General features: G+C 45.2%; 1 protein-coding gene across 1 annotated transcript in view; it reads right to left on the minus strand.

Moving 5' to 3' along the window:
• Positions 1–17,561, minus strand: part of METTL15 (methyltransferase 15, mitochondrial 12S rRNA N4-cytidine) — a 757,304-nt gene that overhangs the window by 162,219 nt on the left and 577,524 nt on the right. The window contains exon 5 of the mRNA XM_086959475.1: positions 2,528–2,706. Within this exon, the coding sequence (XP_086815601.1) occupies positions 2,528–2,706 (179 nt within the window). The remainder of the gene's footprint in view (positions 1–2,527; positions 2,707–17,561) is intronic.

Here is a 17,561-nt window from a genome sequence, read left to right on the forward strand (position 1 = left end):
TGAAAAAGTGACTATCCCTCAGTCTAGCACAGATGATTGTGAGTGGTGCTTTGAGCTTTTGGGTGCTATACCTACCTAAAAATATTACATTGCATATCTACTGTACTACTGATTGAGTTTTTATAGTTTTTGTTCTCATTTTATTTATTAAAATGTTCTCTATTAGTCTTCATTGGTTGGGGATTTGTCTTGTGCTTTTACTTGATTATTGTTTGTGTACTCAATAAATACTTTACACATTGCCTCCGAGTTAAGCCTGATTGCTTTTGTGCCAAGCTACCAGAGGACCAAGCACTTGTTAATTTTGTGACTTTTGTAGTTAACCTTGAGAAGCCTTTTGATTGCTGCTTGAGAAGGATTTAACCCCGCAAACAATAACCCAATCTTGAAGAGTGCTGAACGTTGATATAGGGACTCTTTATTGGTGCACCCGAACATTATGCAGTGCTAAGTGTACAATTAATAAGTACATAAAGAATGTCATTCGTTTTTGAGATGCGCTGTTGGTTAAGTCAAAAGCCCTAGTCACTAAATTACCTTAAGTACATGATTTACTTAGAGAAACAATAAGGTGTGGCAGTTTTCAAGAAACTGAGTGACCTTCTTTAAAATGTACAGCACAGATTCCAGAATGGTATGTTTCCTCCCATGCACTATATTGTTTTCCATAGGGAGTTGTTCCAATTCCCACCATTCAATGGTCTGCAGCAGACTAGTCCTATGAATCCTTTAGAGATGCTGAAACAAGACACCTCAATTTCTCATTTATTTACCACCTATTTTCTTCTTTTTCAGAAAAATTTGGTAAATGTCATGTGCTAATGTGGCCACTTTGTGGGTAACACTGTGACAGATTTTATCAAACAGGTGGAAGTATATAAAAAAACTAATTAAATCAAACTCTGAGGCAACATTCCATTTAAGTCAAAGCAAACTCAAAAGGTAATTCTGGAGGAGAGCCATGGGCTGGTAGTTTAATTCTTATATATTTATGTTACTCTTACTAGGTGATGCATTTTTAATACCACACAGATTTTTTTCATGCACCCACAAAGTTTCTTAACATCACACATGCTCGTTAGAAAAGTGTGTTAATATTGGTGAACGTGATATCAATGTACACCATGACATATGCACGCATAAGAACATCAATACCAGTAAATGCAATTTCAATGTACGCCATAATCTATGCATGCATAGCAATGTCAATACAAGTAAAAATGATGTTGATGCACATTATGTCAAATGTACGCATAAAAATGTGAATGTCAATAAATATGATATTAATGACCGCCATGTTATATGTGCACGTAATAATGAACTTGATTATTGCTGTTGAATTCACCTGGGAAGACCTCCACATCAACCCCTAGTCAGAGATATGTGGTAAGACAGGCCCTGCCTCCCGATTGATAGGTCACAGGTGGGGTTACACTTAGCCCAAAGACAAACGCGCAAACAGAGAAAGCCCCGATTGATCCCTCAGGTAGGCTATTACACTACAAACAGGTCTGAGGAGATTGGCCCCAATAAAACGTTTGTCTAAAGGGGGGTGTTCCCAAAATACCATAAAGTCAGATGCCACATGTAGTTAGGAAAACTCAGCCAATCAGAACACAGCATGCCAACCACACACAGTGATCAGGCGCTCCCCATGCGGACATCTGGACACATGCACACTGGCCCACACAAGCTCTCCATGAGGTCGAGAGTCACCTGTGCTCCCCAAATCAGATGGTTGTATTTATGGTAACTGGCTAGGCCTGGATCTACATGCTTTATAAGAATGTGTAATCGTTTTATTCTACCTCAAGAACTGTATACATTACCAACCAAAACGTCTGTACGTTCAGACAGACTCTGTTGATGCTCTCCCTGCCGCTGCGTTTAATTAAACCTACGAGTAACTGTTTTGACAAACGCCTTTTCATTTTTTAAAGGTATATCCTTACCCGAGCAACAGGTACAGTATAAATAATGGTGTTGAAAATCGAGAAATGCCAGTATGCATCTTACCTTGAATTCTGGGAGCCACAGATAGCAACCAATAGCCTGAGTGCACCGTTTCGACGTGCCACCGTGGCCGATTATGTTGCCCATGACTACTTAAAAGTAAAACGACTATTTTAGCACTTTTTGGTTTAATTACAGAGCCTGTGTATTCCTCAAACCGTTTTTCTGAAAATGATAACACAAAACAACCTAAAATAAAAAAAGACCAATTTGTGTCCGATCTGATATGATGATATTTATCAAGAGCAGTGATGGCCCACACATTCCCTCTGGTTCTGACAGCTCATGTTTTACTGTGGAAGATACACTCCACAACTCATTCTGTGCAGAATGTCTTATCAGGTTAATTTGTATTATCAAAAAAGGGAAGCTTACAAAATAAAAAAAAACCGTGACATCAGATAGGGATAGGCAGGATTAGATGCTACACGATTTCAAGAACAAATAGATCCCTCTGGGATTTGGGGGATTAATATTTCCCCTCTCAGACACTGTTCAGAATTAATGAGCATACCTGCAACAATGCTGGCAAGCTGCTGGGTCCTGGTGATGGGGTAGATGCTGCGTGCCTGAACGATGGCTGAAGCTATTTTCTTGGCGTACCTCTCCTCCCCGTATGTTTTCAGGATGGACGCAAGCGCGTGTTGATCTAAAGCGTTCACAACATCAGCCGCAGTGGGCATGTCAGAGTACCTACGCACAAGGAAAGCCAATTAGTCCACTGACGTCAGGTTTCATTGACAAGAGGTGAAGCTTCATAGCACGGAGGCATGAAGCCAAATCCGCGAATCTCTAGCGAGCGCCTTTGAGGTTTTAAAATAAGCGACAGCCATCCCCTGCAACAGAAATAGATTCCACTTCTTTTAAAGAGCTCACAATACTTAGAATTGTCTAAGAGCATTTAAATAGGAAAGAACCTCAAAACAATAGCTTTCATCCTGAAAATGTGACTGTAGTGACCAACATCTCTATATAAAGCCGACAAACTTCACAATAATCTAATGTAAACATTACTAAAGCATTGACACATCTAGAATTAAAAGGCAAGAAGTGTTATAAACAATGTTTAACCTGTTCAAAAGTTTAGACGTACATTGTAAATAGAATGCATTTTTTATACAGTCACTCACACACACACAAGTATTATAGATTTGTATATACACACACACACACCTACACAAATATAGAGTGAGCGAGACAGATATTGAGAGGGGTACATAGTCATAAATTCGTACATGCAGATATGTAGTATGTGTAATAGCAGGATTACTTACTTGTGCTTTTCATTACTCCAACTCTCCCTTCCTTGTCCCAGATTTTACTCTGAAGAGGATGTGCTACCTTCTCTGATTAGGCATCTCTTACAAGGCTTCCTACCTACAAAGGCCACGCCTCCAAACATAAAAGGCAGGCCTGCAACAAACCTCATCTTGTTTTTAGTTTGTTCATTCGAACTCGACTGGGCACCCTGAAGCTCTGGTTGGTTTAGACAGCCCTCATTCTTTTTTACTTCACATACTTTGTGGGTGGAGGAAAGCTGGCACAGCCTTCGATGGTGGCAATGGCTGTGATTCAAAACCCTCCCCCCTAGGCAATACCATGTGCAGGGGGCCCTGGATTGTACATGTCACCCATTGGGGCCATATTAGAGAGTTGCTTTGGTTCCACTTTCACTGCATTGTTGGTTCAGACTGCATACTGTTGTACACTTATGGAGACATTGTGCCTAGGTACACAGGCATATGCACAGGTGCTGTGGGTTGGTACGACCAGCTTCTGTTCCTTTCCTAGCATGTCCTCCTAATGGGGATATGTGACTAAGGTAACAAGGGCCCGGCTCTTGGCAAGGCTGACGTGGGGGGCCTAAATGTGGTAGTCCGTCCTGCCTTATTGGCCTACTTACAGAGCATGAACATTGTTGATGGACATACAGGTATGTGTCCAGGGCAGTGTTGTGGTCCATCTAATGTTCCCTACTGTACCAGCACTCCTGCCAGAGACGTTGCCGTGGATGCAAGGGTCCTAGTACACAGCATGGTGGATGAGGGGGCCGTGGTCACAAGAAGCACACCATTAATTGCATGATTTAGCATGTTATGCGAGACTCCAGAGTAACCTGATGACATAAATCATAGACAAGTATAAGGAAAAGTTAGAGGCACTGAGACATAGGACCACTAGTTTAAAATTAACATTAGCAACAGCACCACATGCCATGATGCCTACTATTTACTTCCTGCAGAAAGTCCACAAAAGACGTAGGAATTGGATAGTTGACTCAACTAGGTCTCTATCTGGGAAAACTATCATCTACAGTGAACTCAAGTTCCTACTTATGTGATACCACCAACACCCCGAGGCAATCGCAGAACATTCCTTGGCAAGAACACATAGATAACACGTCCCGGTCTCAAGGAAGTATTTAATTAACATGAAGACTGTCACCGAATGCAATGTGTACAGCTCCACAAAACATATGCCAATAAGTAACAACACCTAAACACATTTATAGGAGAAGGGAGGTAACAGTTTTGCTTTGGTGAAAACAAAATTATGCTAATTTCTTTCAAAGCTCATTTGATGTCTCGATGAAGAAGTGAAATTGTTTCACGAAAGCTAGCTATTAAATGACTTTGTCAGTCAAATTAAGGTATTGATTTTTCACTTTCTTCCGATGATATGTCTACATTTGAATATATGCAACATTAAAAGGATGTTGTAACTCAGCAACGACTTTCGTGACCATGTAAGGGAATAAAACCAAAGAACAATGAAGGGTTTTGGCTCCAATCAGTAAGGCTGAGCCCTATTCAAACAATAAAACATCACAATGCCAGTACTGATACTCATTTTGCTATTTCTTGTGGCGCATAGAAGTAAATCAATGTCACCCTGAACACTTAATTCCAAATAGAATTTAATTAAAATCGATTAAAAATTCACATGTATTAATCATGTGAAGAAAATTTGAACAATCTAATATTTTTCTTTTTAATTACACACCCAAACAGTGACCGAACCTTATTTATACAAAACAAAAATCAATAATCAATTTTATATTTCCAAAAAGCTTGCACCCAGACTTTAAACTCTCTTTCAATCCCATTCAAACATATCCCATCAAACATTCATCCAAACCACTATCATTCCAGCATACCAACACTCAAACTCTTTTCAGTATTTCATATTTATATACATCAAACAATTACAAACAAAAGCCAAACAGGAAAGATTCCAAATTTCCTTCCAAGTGCAACCCTAACAAATTATACAGTTCATCATAATACCAGCCAATTATAGGTGCACCATTAAAGCATTCATTTATACACTTGTTTGGCTACAAAACAGGTTAACGCGTTTCGAACCCCACATTTTCTGCTTTGGGGTTCTCCTCAGGACCAAAAAGATGGAAAAAAAGAAAAGACAACCATGTCTTATTAGTTACCAACTCCTATTTTAAACCGCACGCCTTAGTCTTTCATGAGTCTGCTTCCATTATTTAATGAAGGGAGATCAGCCGATCTCTGCTTGTCTTTAAGTAAAAGTCCTACCGAAAAACCATCAAAAAACCAATAAATCAAATATCCTAAAAATGAAACAAAATTTCAGTCAGAGTGTCTGTCCTAAGAGTTTATGGAATCCACTTACATTCGTTGCAGAGGCTGGCTTGAGACCGGAGTTCATATATCTCTTACATTTTTGCGCGCGTCCTTCTAAAATGGGGGGAGGCAGAGGGAAAGACAAAAGGGAATCGCGTTGGAACTCTGAGAAAATCCCGTCCATGACTCCAAATTACTAACACCACCATATCCAAACGTTCTACCTTTTTACGGAATTTGCACAGAACTTTTCATTGTGATCTTTGTGTATAGTCCAACCATCGTCTCACTTTATATGGCTAAAAGTAAAGAAACCGAATGTGACCCATGCAATATTTTCTAGCAGTTTGCAGCATTTCTAACTTCACCAAACAGCCTATTTCTAGTTTGAACAGAAGTCGCCGTTAGGTTACTCCGAAGTTCACTGGTTTCGTTGCTGCAAGCTAATCCAATTTTTCATAAAACCACTAAGGTTTAGCAATTTGTGGGATGCACTGCGCTGACATTACCATTGACAAAACTATTATCCTCGGTTCAAATTACGTTCGCGTGAGTTTGAATACCATTTTGTTTAGTGGGCCTTTCTTCAACCGGAATCACTCTTTCCAAAATGCCTCGATCTTGACGGTGAAGTGGTGTGCAGCGGAAGTGTATTTTAACTCCCGATGGGGTCGGCTGTAAGTAATTAGTCCCACTGAATGCTGGGAATTGTAGTTTGGTGGAACCCAAGCTCTACAAAACCTAGGATGGAATCAACCCAAACTTCCATATAAATTGGTTAATTTGTCATGGAAATTAATAGAATGTTTTTTCTTTTTCTTGTTCCCAGATGTGCGCGCCATCGATATAAACATCTCTCTTAGCGATATATCAGCCTACATGATTTATAATTTGTAGATCTCTGAGAGTTCATTCAACCCGTCGACTGCTGTGTTGAATTTAATAATCAACATTGCTTCCCGTTGGGTCAATTTTAGATCCAAATCTCCAACTCTGCAATCCTGTGCCACCTTAGAGCTTACTGTCCATTTTAAAACCTTCTATGAATGGGCATTCAGCCTCCAATGGTTCACCAGAGGTACTGTTTGGACATTTTTCCGAATCCTAGATTTATGTTGCGAGATTCTATGACGGACCTCCTGATTTGTTATGCCTTATACAACTTCAAACAGGGGCATAATACCCCATGTACGACGTTTTTAGATTTGCAGTTTGAAAATGTGTCGTGTTTCCAATGTATGGAATTATGGGAAAACAATGTCCCCTCTAAGGTGAATTCACAACAAACACATGCCCCACATTTATGATGTCTCAAAACTGGCGGTAAGCCCACCAAACTACAATTCCCAGCATTCAGTGGGACTATTTACATACAGCCGACCCCATTGGAAGTCAAAATACACTTCCGCTGCACACCACTTCACCGTCAAGATCAAGGCGGCTTGGAAAGAGTGATTCCGGTTGAAGAAAGGCCCACTAAACAAAAAGGTATGCAAACTTACACAAACGTCATTTGAACCGAGGATAATAGCTTAGTCAACAGTAAAAGTCAGTGCAGCGCGTCCCACAAATTGCTAAACGTTAGCAGTTTTACGAAATATTGGATTAGTATGCAGCAACGAAGCCAGTGAACGTCGGAGTAGCCTAACGGCGTCTTCCGTTCAAACTAGAAATAGAATGTTTGGTAAAGTTAGAAATGCTACAAAGTGCTGGAAAATATTGCATGGGTCACATTCGGTTTCTTTAATTTCAGGTATATAAAGTGAGACTGTGGTTGGACTATACACAAAGATCACAGCGAGAAGTTCTGTGCGGATTCTGTAAAAAGGAAGAACGTTTGGATATGGTGGTGTTAGTAATTTGGAGTCATGGAAGGGATTTTCTCAGAGTTCCAACGCTATTCTCTTTTGTCTTTCCCCCTGCCTGCCCCCATTTTAGAAGGAGAACTCGCGCAAACATTTATGAGATATATGAACTTCGGTCTCAGACCAGCATCTGCACCGAATGTAAGTGGATTCCATAAACTCTTAAGACAGAGACTTTGACTGACATTTTGTTTCATTTTTAGGATATTTGATTTATTGGTTTTTTTAAATTGTTTTTTCGGAAGGACTTTTACTTAAAGACAAGCAGAGATCGGCTGATCTTGCTTCATTGAATAAGGTAGACAGGTTCAGAAAGAGGAGGCAAAGACTAAGGTGTGTGGTTTAAAATAGGAGTTGGTAACTAATAAGACATGGTTGTCTTTTCTTTTGTTCCAGCTTTTTGGTCCTGAGGAGAACCCCAAAGCAGAAAATTCAGGTTTCGAAACGTGTTGACTTGTTTTCTAGCCAAACAAGTGTATAAATTAATGCCTTAATTGTGCACCTGTAATTGGCTGTGTATAATAATGAACTGTATATTTTGTTAGGGTTGCACTTTGGAGGAAATTTTGAAATTTGGAATTTTTTCCTGCTTGGCTTTTGTTTGTAATTGTTTGATGTATATAAATATGAAATACTGAAAAGAGTTTGAGTGTTGGTATGCTGGAATGATAGTGGTTTCAATGAATGTTTGATGGGATATGTTTGAATGGGATTGAAATACAGTTTGAAGTCTGGGTGCAAGCGTGTTGGAAATATGAAATTGATTTTAGATTTTTGTTTTGTATAAATAAGGTTCGGTCACTGTTCGGGTGTGTATTTAAAAAGAAAAATTGTAGATTGTTAACATTTTCTTTATTGGATTAATACATGTGAATTTTTTAATCGATTTTGATTACATTCTATTTGGAATTAAGTATTCAAGGCGACATTGATTTACCTCTATGCGCCACAAGAAATGGCAAAATGAGTATCAGTACTGGCATTGTGATGTTTTTTGTTTCATGTAAGGGAATAAGCATGACATGAGTTCATATGGCTGAGCCTGATTATGTGAAGGCAGGGTTTGGGGCTGAGTACTTCAGAGAATGTGATACTGAGTGTGTTTCTGTTGAGTCCAGCAGCGGTCAGCCATGTGTGGAAACAGATGCAGGCTGTGGTGACCTGTACACGAGTCGTGGGTAGACGCGGGTGGACAGCGTTCACACACTTTTTTCACAGGGTGGACGCAGTCCACCCTACCAAGAAGTTAGGCCCCTCTGAAAAAGATGCTGAATTCGTCCTGGTGTCATTTCCAAACACTGGGACACTTTCAGCAGCGCCTGCACGTTATCTGCTTTCAATCGGAAACAATGTGCATGCAGGACGGGACGGGGCTCTCTTATTTCTGACTCCTGCTAGGCCCATTACAAAGGAAGGATATGAGGGGTCATCAGGCCTCCTTTTGTTCAAGTCTCCTGGCTGGCAGCAGTCAGGAGCCTCACACCTAGAAGCAAATGCAGCAGAGGGGAAATAAAGGCTCACACCTTGTTAGCACTTCACACATATTGCAGCTTTTTACTTTGTTCAGGCTCTGTTTAGGAGATATGCATGCACTGTAAGACGGTCAGATGTGTTGAACTTTCCCAGTATTTGCACAAAAAAAATAGCATTTATATAGCGTTTACTACCCCTGAGGAGGTGTTGTAATAATTTAAATATCACCATTTTTTCTTTTAAAGCACTATGGCTAGAGGAAGCTTTACGTTGACTAAAGGCAACAGTGGTTTATATGAAGCTTACAAAAGTGTGAATCTTCTGCCTAAATCAGGAGGGTTTCCCTGTATACTCGAAATAGACCTGCTAAGCATATATGCGAGGGCTTAAGATCTGATGTTACTTCTTGTGATGCTACTTCCTGTGATGTCACGCGCCTCACGTGCCCCGATCTCAGGTGGCGTGAAGTCACATGCCATGACACTTGCATACTGATTAATTAGGTTAGTCCCCCCTCTTCTTTTTTTAGGATTTTTGCCCTGGTGGTGACAATGTATGCAGAAACACATTGCTTGGAGAGCACAGGACGCCATTGCTACCTGCACTCGATCAAGCTCTGCCTTGGAACCAATAACACACGATTGTATTTCTTGCAGTTCTAGTTATTCTGTCAGTACCCTTGGTGGGTACAATCTTACCCATGCAATCGGGTATTCTGTTCAGTGACTTCTCTTTCACACTGCCTATAGCTTTGGAAGTTACTCGAGAAAAATATCTACATTTTGTTATTACTAGCGACTAGTGATATCACAACTGGACTTTAATAAGAACATTAGAGACAGCTTTTCATAGAAGGAATGTAGGCTGCTTTAAAACAAAATCAGGCGTGGCTAATACGTTTATAGTGGCATGGCCATAAAAAAGTATTTGCAAGTTAACAACCACAGTCAACCTTAACTCCCAACCCTGTCATTGCTGCATGAGGCTTGTGATGATATGTGGGGTTTATAGACTAATTCTGTTAATAGTTGAATGAAAGACTATTCTACGGTGTAATAAAGACATTTAAGTGACACTTTCGAGCATTGTTCAAATCAAATCAAGTTTATTGATTCAGATTTACAGAAAAGCCATACAATAATAAAACAAGCAAATGAACCCCTGGCTTGTGTAATCAATATAGGATTCATTATCCCAATAATACAAGAAGCTGTAAAATAAGAGGACGCCCCTGGGCACGGAACATAAATATGTTAAAACAGGGATACGAATCTCATACAAGGGGGTGTAACCATGAAAAACCTTGTGTCTAAGCAAACAATACTTTCATGTGCTTTCAAATGCCTAATAAGTGGTACAGAGTTTAAATAACAAACTGATACAAAATAAATTAAAAGTGATTTGTAACCAAGTCAAGCCTTGCTTAAAAGGAGAGAGGGCCATGACAAACTGAAAAAACACAGGAACCACTAAAATGTAACCGTACATAAGAAAATAAAACCAGTTGGGGAGGGCGCACAAGATCATACAGTTTGCAAATTAAGATGCAGGGTATAATTGCCAACACAAACAAGTAAAGACTGTTAGTCTTGTAGGCTTGTATGTGTAACTCCTGCAAAAAGTGCAGCTAAGCAAGAACAGGACTTAGTATATAAGTGGACTGTGATTTGATTTGATTTGATTTATGAATTTGTAGAGCGCGCAATTGCCCATGGGCGTCTTGGCACCGTAACGTGACTAACCTGAAACTGAGAAAAAGAGTCATTTGTTTTGGGTGGAAAAATCGAGTCAATGTAAGGTTCCCACCTGGGTTTGGCCTATAAGTCCATATATTTGATTAGCAAGGCACTGCTTGTATCTTCGAACGTTTGCCACATAGAGTCCCAGTATTTCCTTTTCACCAGTACTAGTGCATCTTTGGTTTTATTTTCTGGGTGAAGCCATGGACATCTATAGCCAATTGTTTTTAAAGTGTGCGCTATATGTCTGATCCACAGCTGTTTATTACAGTTCATCAATCTCAGGATGTCCCTGAGGCCCTTTTGGTACTCTACAAGAACCGGTATTGACCAAAGACGGGTCCAATAGCTTGCAGGGCGAAAAGCAATATAATCTGCCACAGACCTTATTCCCAGTTCAGCTCTGAGTGCTACCATTGGAGTCCCTGGGCCTAGGTTTAGGAGACGTCTCAAGAAGGCATTTTTAACTTTTTGTAAGGCCTCTGCATTTGTATGTCTCCAGATTTCTCCCCAGTAGGTGCTAGCAGCTATTGCTTTAGTTTTATACACAGACAGGGATGGCCTCTACAGGCAATTATTGCTCTGGTTCGCAAATCCCCGCACTGCCCCAGATTGTTGAGAGAGGACCATTTTAGACTTGGATACTTGGCTGTCCCAGGGAAACATATCATCAATCCGTATGCCGAGATAATCAAAGTTTATTACCTGCTCTATTTGGTTGCAATATATCCTGAAGGTTGATTTTAATTTGGCATTTAATTTTATTATCATGAACTTTGTTTTCAGGACATGTATTGTTAATTTTTCGGGTATACAGAAGAGTTCAAAGCCTTCCAATAGGGGATGCATAGACAGTTGAGTGGATGCTAGAAGTACGAGTTACTTACCTTCGGTAACGATGTATCTGGTAGAGATGATTCTATCCGCATATTCCTTAACATAGAATTATACCCAGGCATGAGCCTGGACCCAGAAAACTTTTTGCCACAGCGTCCCTGCGCGCCGGGGGACGGCTCCACGCGACTCTGCCCAGGCGATGTCAGCATATGTGACGTCAGCGAGGTCACATAAGTCCCACCCCGGCGCACCTACGTCAGTTTTCTTCGGAGAACTTTTCGACGCCAGAGCGCAAAGCCAGCAGACAAAACTGTGAGAGTATAGGAACAGTGTGCGAAAGAGCAGAAAAAGTGGAAAAAGGAATGGTGAGGAACAACACCATAAAGAGCAGTGCCAGGCACTGCAGTACCCAAAGCCAGGGAAAAGAATAGAGAACAGAGCCCAGCCCTGAGCAGCAACCCTGCCAGTATGGAGATTGCCCCCCCTAGGAGAAAAAGAACATATGTAAAAGTGACATGATAACATGTAGCAGGCTAAACCCCTAACCAAAAACAATGAAGGGGAACCAGTCAGGGACAAACCAGGAATGGCAAAACTCCAAGACAGCCCCATCACAGAGTGTGAAAACCCTCATAAGGAACAAAGGGCAGAGTCACAGCCAAAAGACCCCAACCTAGAGGATAGCAGATGGCCCAGAACCCTAGTAATAAAGGGGGAGGGAGGGGTGTAGGCCCCAACCTGAGCAAACAGAGCATAAGGGCACCGAAGTACCTATAAACCTATCCTCCAATATGCCAAAAGGGGAGGAAAAGGAACAAATAAACAGGACGAACATCCTGTCAGAAAGAATGTACTCATAGAAGACACAGCCCCATAGGGAGGCGAGTGCAGAAGACCAAGCCAAAAGTCCTTGCCAGAACGAGGAGGAAGGGGGGGGGGGGGGGGGGGGCGTGAAGGAATCTGCGTCTAGAATCGTCTCGACCAGATACATCGTTACCAAAGGTTAGTAACTCGTACAACCAATAGAGACTACTAGCCGCAGATTCCTAAATGTAGAATAGATACCCTAGCCATACCCAGAGGGGAGGAGGGTCTGCAAGGGGACCCCACCCGTCTGAACATAACAGAGTCCCACAGGGGACGGTTCAAATGGACAGGGCGAAGAGCCCCGTCCCCCTAGGCAATGGGGAACCCCTACACTTAGAGGACCACCGACCCCAGAGGGAATACGAGAAGACAAGAAAAGAGGTAGCCCGTCCTCACTCAGCAGAGGAAAAGAGGACAAGGTGAAAGGAGGCCAAAGCAGCCCACGCCCATGCAAGGCAACAGAACTTCCACCCAAGGCCAAGACAATAAGAGGAGCACAGAGGGAGAAGAGCAACCTAGAGACTCCAAGGAGAAGAGGAAGAGCAAAGCCAAGGCCTCCCACCGGGAGCACACCCAGTGAAGAGGGCAGCCGTGCCTATCACAGCCAGAAGGCAATAGACCAGACTGAACGCCGCCGCCAGCAATAAGCAGGAGGAAGCAGACAGAGAAGCCCGAGGACACCCAGGAAGAACCATTCAACGCTCCACAGGGACAGACTGCACGCGAAAGAGGGACAAGAACCTACTTATCCCCAGGGAGGAGAGGTAGAACTGAATGCAGGGTCCACTGGAAAAAGTGGACAAGGCAAGGATGACGGTCCCACTAAAGCCTCAAGAAGGCACAATGGTGCAGAAAGACAGTAGGTCGGCACAGGCATGCACAGCCAGACGCTGAGAGCACCCCGGAAGGATGCACTCAGGGCAAGCCAGAGACAGGGAGCAGGAAGCTGAAGAAGGGTCCGGACATGCTCCAGGGAGGAGTCCGCACACCCAGCCCAAAAAGAAGTGGAACCAAACAGAGACAAGAAGCCAAGCCGCCGACAGCAGGTCAGATCAGGCGAACAGCGCAGTGACCCCGGAGAAAGACACCCCGGGGCGCAACGCAAGCCATTCCCAGCCAGCAGCAAGAGGACTGCAACTTCAATATATCGTAACGCCACGGAGAACAGAGGCCGGAAGGCGACCACAGCTTTCCAGCACGTGACATAGCTATATAACAGCTACCACTGCCCCACATATGGCACGTTACATCCCAAGACACGAGAACCTCTAGGAAAAACCTCCGCAGCAGAGGACAACAGGAAAAACTTGCGGAAAAACCCGCAGAAGGCTTGTCAAGCAGCCAAAGAGGAAAAACAAAAGGCCTAGTCTCAGGGCCAGCTTGGTGTAGAACCCAAAGCAAAACACACAGTTAGGAAGGGCCGGCCAGCAGCCAATATAACAACAGTCCCAACAAGGAGGACTCTAATGCACATGAAGCACACATACCACACAACTGGGGCGACCCGCCCCAATGAAAGAAAACCTCCCAAAAAAAACAGATCAACTCACAGGTCACTGAGGGGGAGAAGGAGGAGGAGGAGGATGAAGACCCGCCAAGAACCTCTGAATGGCCGAGTCTGCAGAGGCGTGACAGAAAAGAGCACCATCGTATGGAAGGTCCACTAGCCGTTCCCGAACATTCTCCGGGAACACACTGTCCCGAAGCCAGGCATGGCGACGAAGTGCAACCGAAGAAGCCATGGCACGACCAAGCACCTCCGAGATGTCCAGAGCAGAGCGAAGAATAAACGCCGCCAGGTCCCGGCCATTTAACACTTGGTGCCTCAAATCAACACAGGCACCCTCCTGAGAAGCGGCAGACATAAGGGACTCCGCCGAGTCCCACAAGCAAGAAGTGGCCCTAGCCAAAACACACAGCGTGTTAAGGCCCGCAGAGCCACACTGGTTGAGACGAATATATTGCGTCCAGCCAGCGGGGGAGACAACAGCGGCGGCAGAGAGGGAAAGGCATTCTGCAAAAGAGGGCCTCTGGTAGAGGGGTGGAGGGAAAGACACACCGGAGCTCACGGCGCCGGATGGTGGAGATGCAGAAGGTGTTGGGGTACCGGGTCCCCGAAAGTGAAGAATGGAGCAAACCTTCAAAGGGAAGCAGCAGCTCCCTGCCACCAGACCCCTAATGAAGAACCTCCAGAAGATGATCCGCGAGGAAATGGGCAGCTGGATCGCCCATGCACAAAATTCCCACCCATGCACAAAATTCCCACTGCCGTGGAAACAGCGTGAGCGAAGGCCGCACCCACCTCCGTAAGGCCCCACGGTGGGGAAAGCAACTCCTCAGTAGGCGACGGCTGCAAGCTAAGGCGTCTGTCCCCCAAGCCAACCGGAGGAAGGAGGGGCCAGGTCTGGAAAGGAGGAAGGGGGACCGAGGAGTGGGGGACCTGCGGCACCTCCGGTGAAGACCGCGGTGACGGCGAGGAGCCGTCCTTAGATGACGTCAGGGAAAAAGCCACGACACGTCGGCCTGTCTCTGGCCAGGATGACATGAGCAAGCGTCGAAGCTCGGTAGATGAGGCGTCCAAGGACGAGTCAACGGCCCGAGCCGGCCTGGCACCGTAGAGTCCGCAATCTGAGGCAGGACATTGTCGTCCGACGCCAGGGGAGATGCCGGAACAACCTCCGCCAAAGAGCTCGGCGCAGGAGACCGGGGCTGGGCCGGAGCCAGGGCGGTGAAGGAATGGCGCCGGAAAGGCGTCGACCCGACCTCCGATGAGGCAGCCGCCTGCGTGGAAGGGCGAGAGGGACCCAGGGAAGGACGAGGGGACCCCGCCAACCTCGGCCCGTGACTGGACAAGAAGGGCCCTCCGCCAGCCCCTGTGGTGCCGCAAGGGCCAGCAGCCGCCGCCGCCTAAGCGGCGTCACCTCAGCCTCGGACGAGGCCACGGCCTGTCCCGAAGACCAAGTGGGACTCGGGGGTGCAATCCAAGTCCCGGTGACCTCCTGGTACACCACAGGGACTTCTGTGGGAGTTTGCGGCAAGGCAGATTCGCCGTGGGCAGAAGGAGGTACCCCTGAAGGGCAGCACCCCAACGGCACCACATCCTCCAAACCTGGATCCGAGCAAGTCAGCGCCGGGGCCGGAGCCTCCATCGATGCCACGGAGGGCCCCGCTCACGACAAGGGATCCGCAGACGTCCCAGGAGGGGAAAGGAGGAGAAGCCAGCGAGGCCTGCAAAGCCGCCGCATATGTCTCCATCTGGGCTCTAGATGCCCCCACACATGGAAATGGTGGATAGGTGAACAATACACGGGCCGCACTACCCGCGGAGAGCCCATGCCCCCAACAGACTGGGAACCAGTTCAGGTAAGCTGCTGCGCTTGCTGATTCATGATTCTAATTACTGCCATTTACTTGTCTATATTTAAATCAATTTGGGGACCTTGAAATTGAATTTTTAAATGTGCCACATGCTCGGCGCTTGAAGCGCGGTCCTGTGCGTTTTAAGGCTAATTTTACTTTTGGCTTGGTTGCGATTAGGGGGCTTCTTAGGACATACCTGCATCTAAAATTTGTTAACTGCACCGCTGTTCGGCGGCCCGTTAGCTGGACTGGGGGTTAGGCGCCATCTTGGGAGGGGAAGTGCCGGCAAGGGACGCCATCTTTGTCGGCGGTCTAGCTGTTGCTGCAGACCTAGCACGATTGGGTGCTATTTAATCCGATTAAATCAGGCGCTCGCTCTGTTCAGGTAAGCGTCAGTGCAGGCGAGGCATTTTCTGACACTCTGCTGCTGCGCTTGCTGATTCATGATTCTAATTACTGCCATTTACTTGTCTATATTTAAATCAATTTGGGGACCTTGAAATTGAATTTTTAAATGTGCCACATGCTCGGCGCTTGAAGCGCGGTCATGTGCGTTTTATTTTAGCGCGTTTTAAGGCTAATTTTACTTTTGGCTTGGTTGCGATTAGGGGGCTTCTTAGGACATACCTGCATCTAAAATTTGTTATCTGCACCGCTGTTCGGCGGCCCGTTAGCTGGACTGGGGGTTAGGCGCCATCTTGGGAGGGGAAGTGCCGTCAAGGGACGCCATCTTTGTTGGCGGTCTAGCTGTTGCTGCAGACCTAGCACGATTGGGTGCTATTTAAACGCCCCCATGATAACGCGCAGCGGTGACGCGCAGTGGGCGCGCCATAGGCGCGCCGGAGGCTCGCCAGAGGCGAGCCCATCTTTGCCCATCAGTGACCATCCGGGACCCGGGGCCAGAACCCCTTGCCCAATTTTGCCCTACTCCAGATGTGAACTAATGGAGCTTAGCATGGGTAAGTCCCACCTTGACCAGGACTGTATACATCTGCTGGCTCGGGAGGGCCTGCTGATTCCACCCAAGAGCACAAGAGCGCTGCAGCGCGACTCCAATGCTCACGCTTTAAACTTTGGCCTGCTGAATACGCGCTCTTTGCAGGGCCATAAGTTGGAGGTCTTTTCACTACTGGAAGACAGGGAGCTAGATGCCCTTGCGCTTACCGAAACATGGTTGGAGGATTGTTCGGCGCCGGACTTAGTGGCGGCCCTACCGGATAACTATCTGGCACTCCATTTCAATAGGGAGGGAGCTAAGAAAGGAGGTGGAGTAGCTCTTCTCTATCAGGCACGTCTCCGCGCCAAAAGGTTTCTATCCGAAACCCTGGGGGGAGCAGAGGTTATGGGGGTAAAGCTCAGGCGGGGGGCGGTATGTGTAGTGTTTTTGGTTGTACACCGACCGCCTTGGGCTTCGCCAGAACTCCCGGTTCTTTTCACTAGATTGGTTCAGGATCTGCGCTCGAGATATGACAAAATGATTGTTGTCGGGGACTTCAACTACCATTGGGAAAAATCCCCTAAAGAGGGGCAAGCACTACAGATTGAGGAGGCAATTTCCTCCTTGTATTTCACTCAACAGGTGAAGGGACCGACACACGAGAAGGGACATGTGCTTGATTTAGTCTGGACCACTATGCCAGTCCAGGGTTCTACAGAGATCTTGCCATGCGCCTGGTCTGACCACTTTTTAATAAAGGGCAGAATTTTATTGAACGGCCATCTGTCAAAGCCTGGGGAAGGTTGGAAAATTCCCGGAAGTGGAGAAACTTTGATGGGGAGAAAATGGTGTATCTCCTGGAACAGTCTCC

The sequence above is a fragment of the Lissotriton vulgaris genome, chromosome 2_2 (genome assembly GCF_964263255.1).
Source record: "Lissotriton vulgaris chromosome 2_2, aLisVul1.2, whole genome shotgun sequence".
Lineage (NCBI taxonomy): Eukaryota > Metazoa > Chordata > Amphibia > Caudata > Salamandridae > Lissotriton > Lissotriton vulgaris.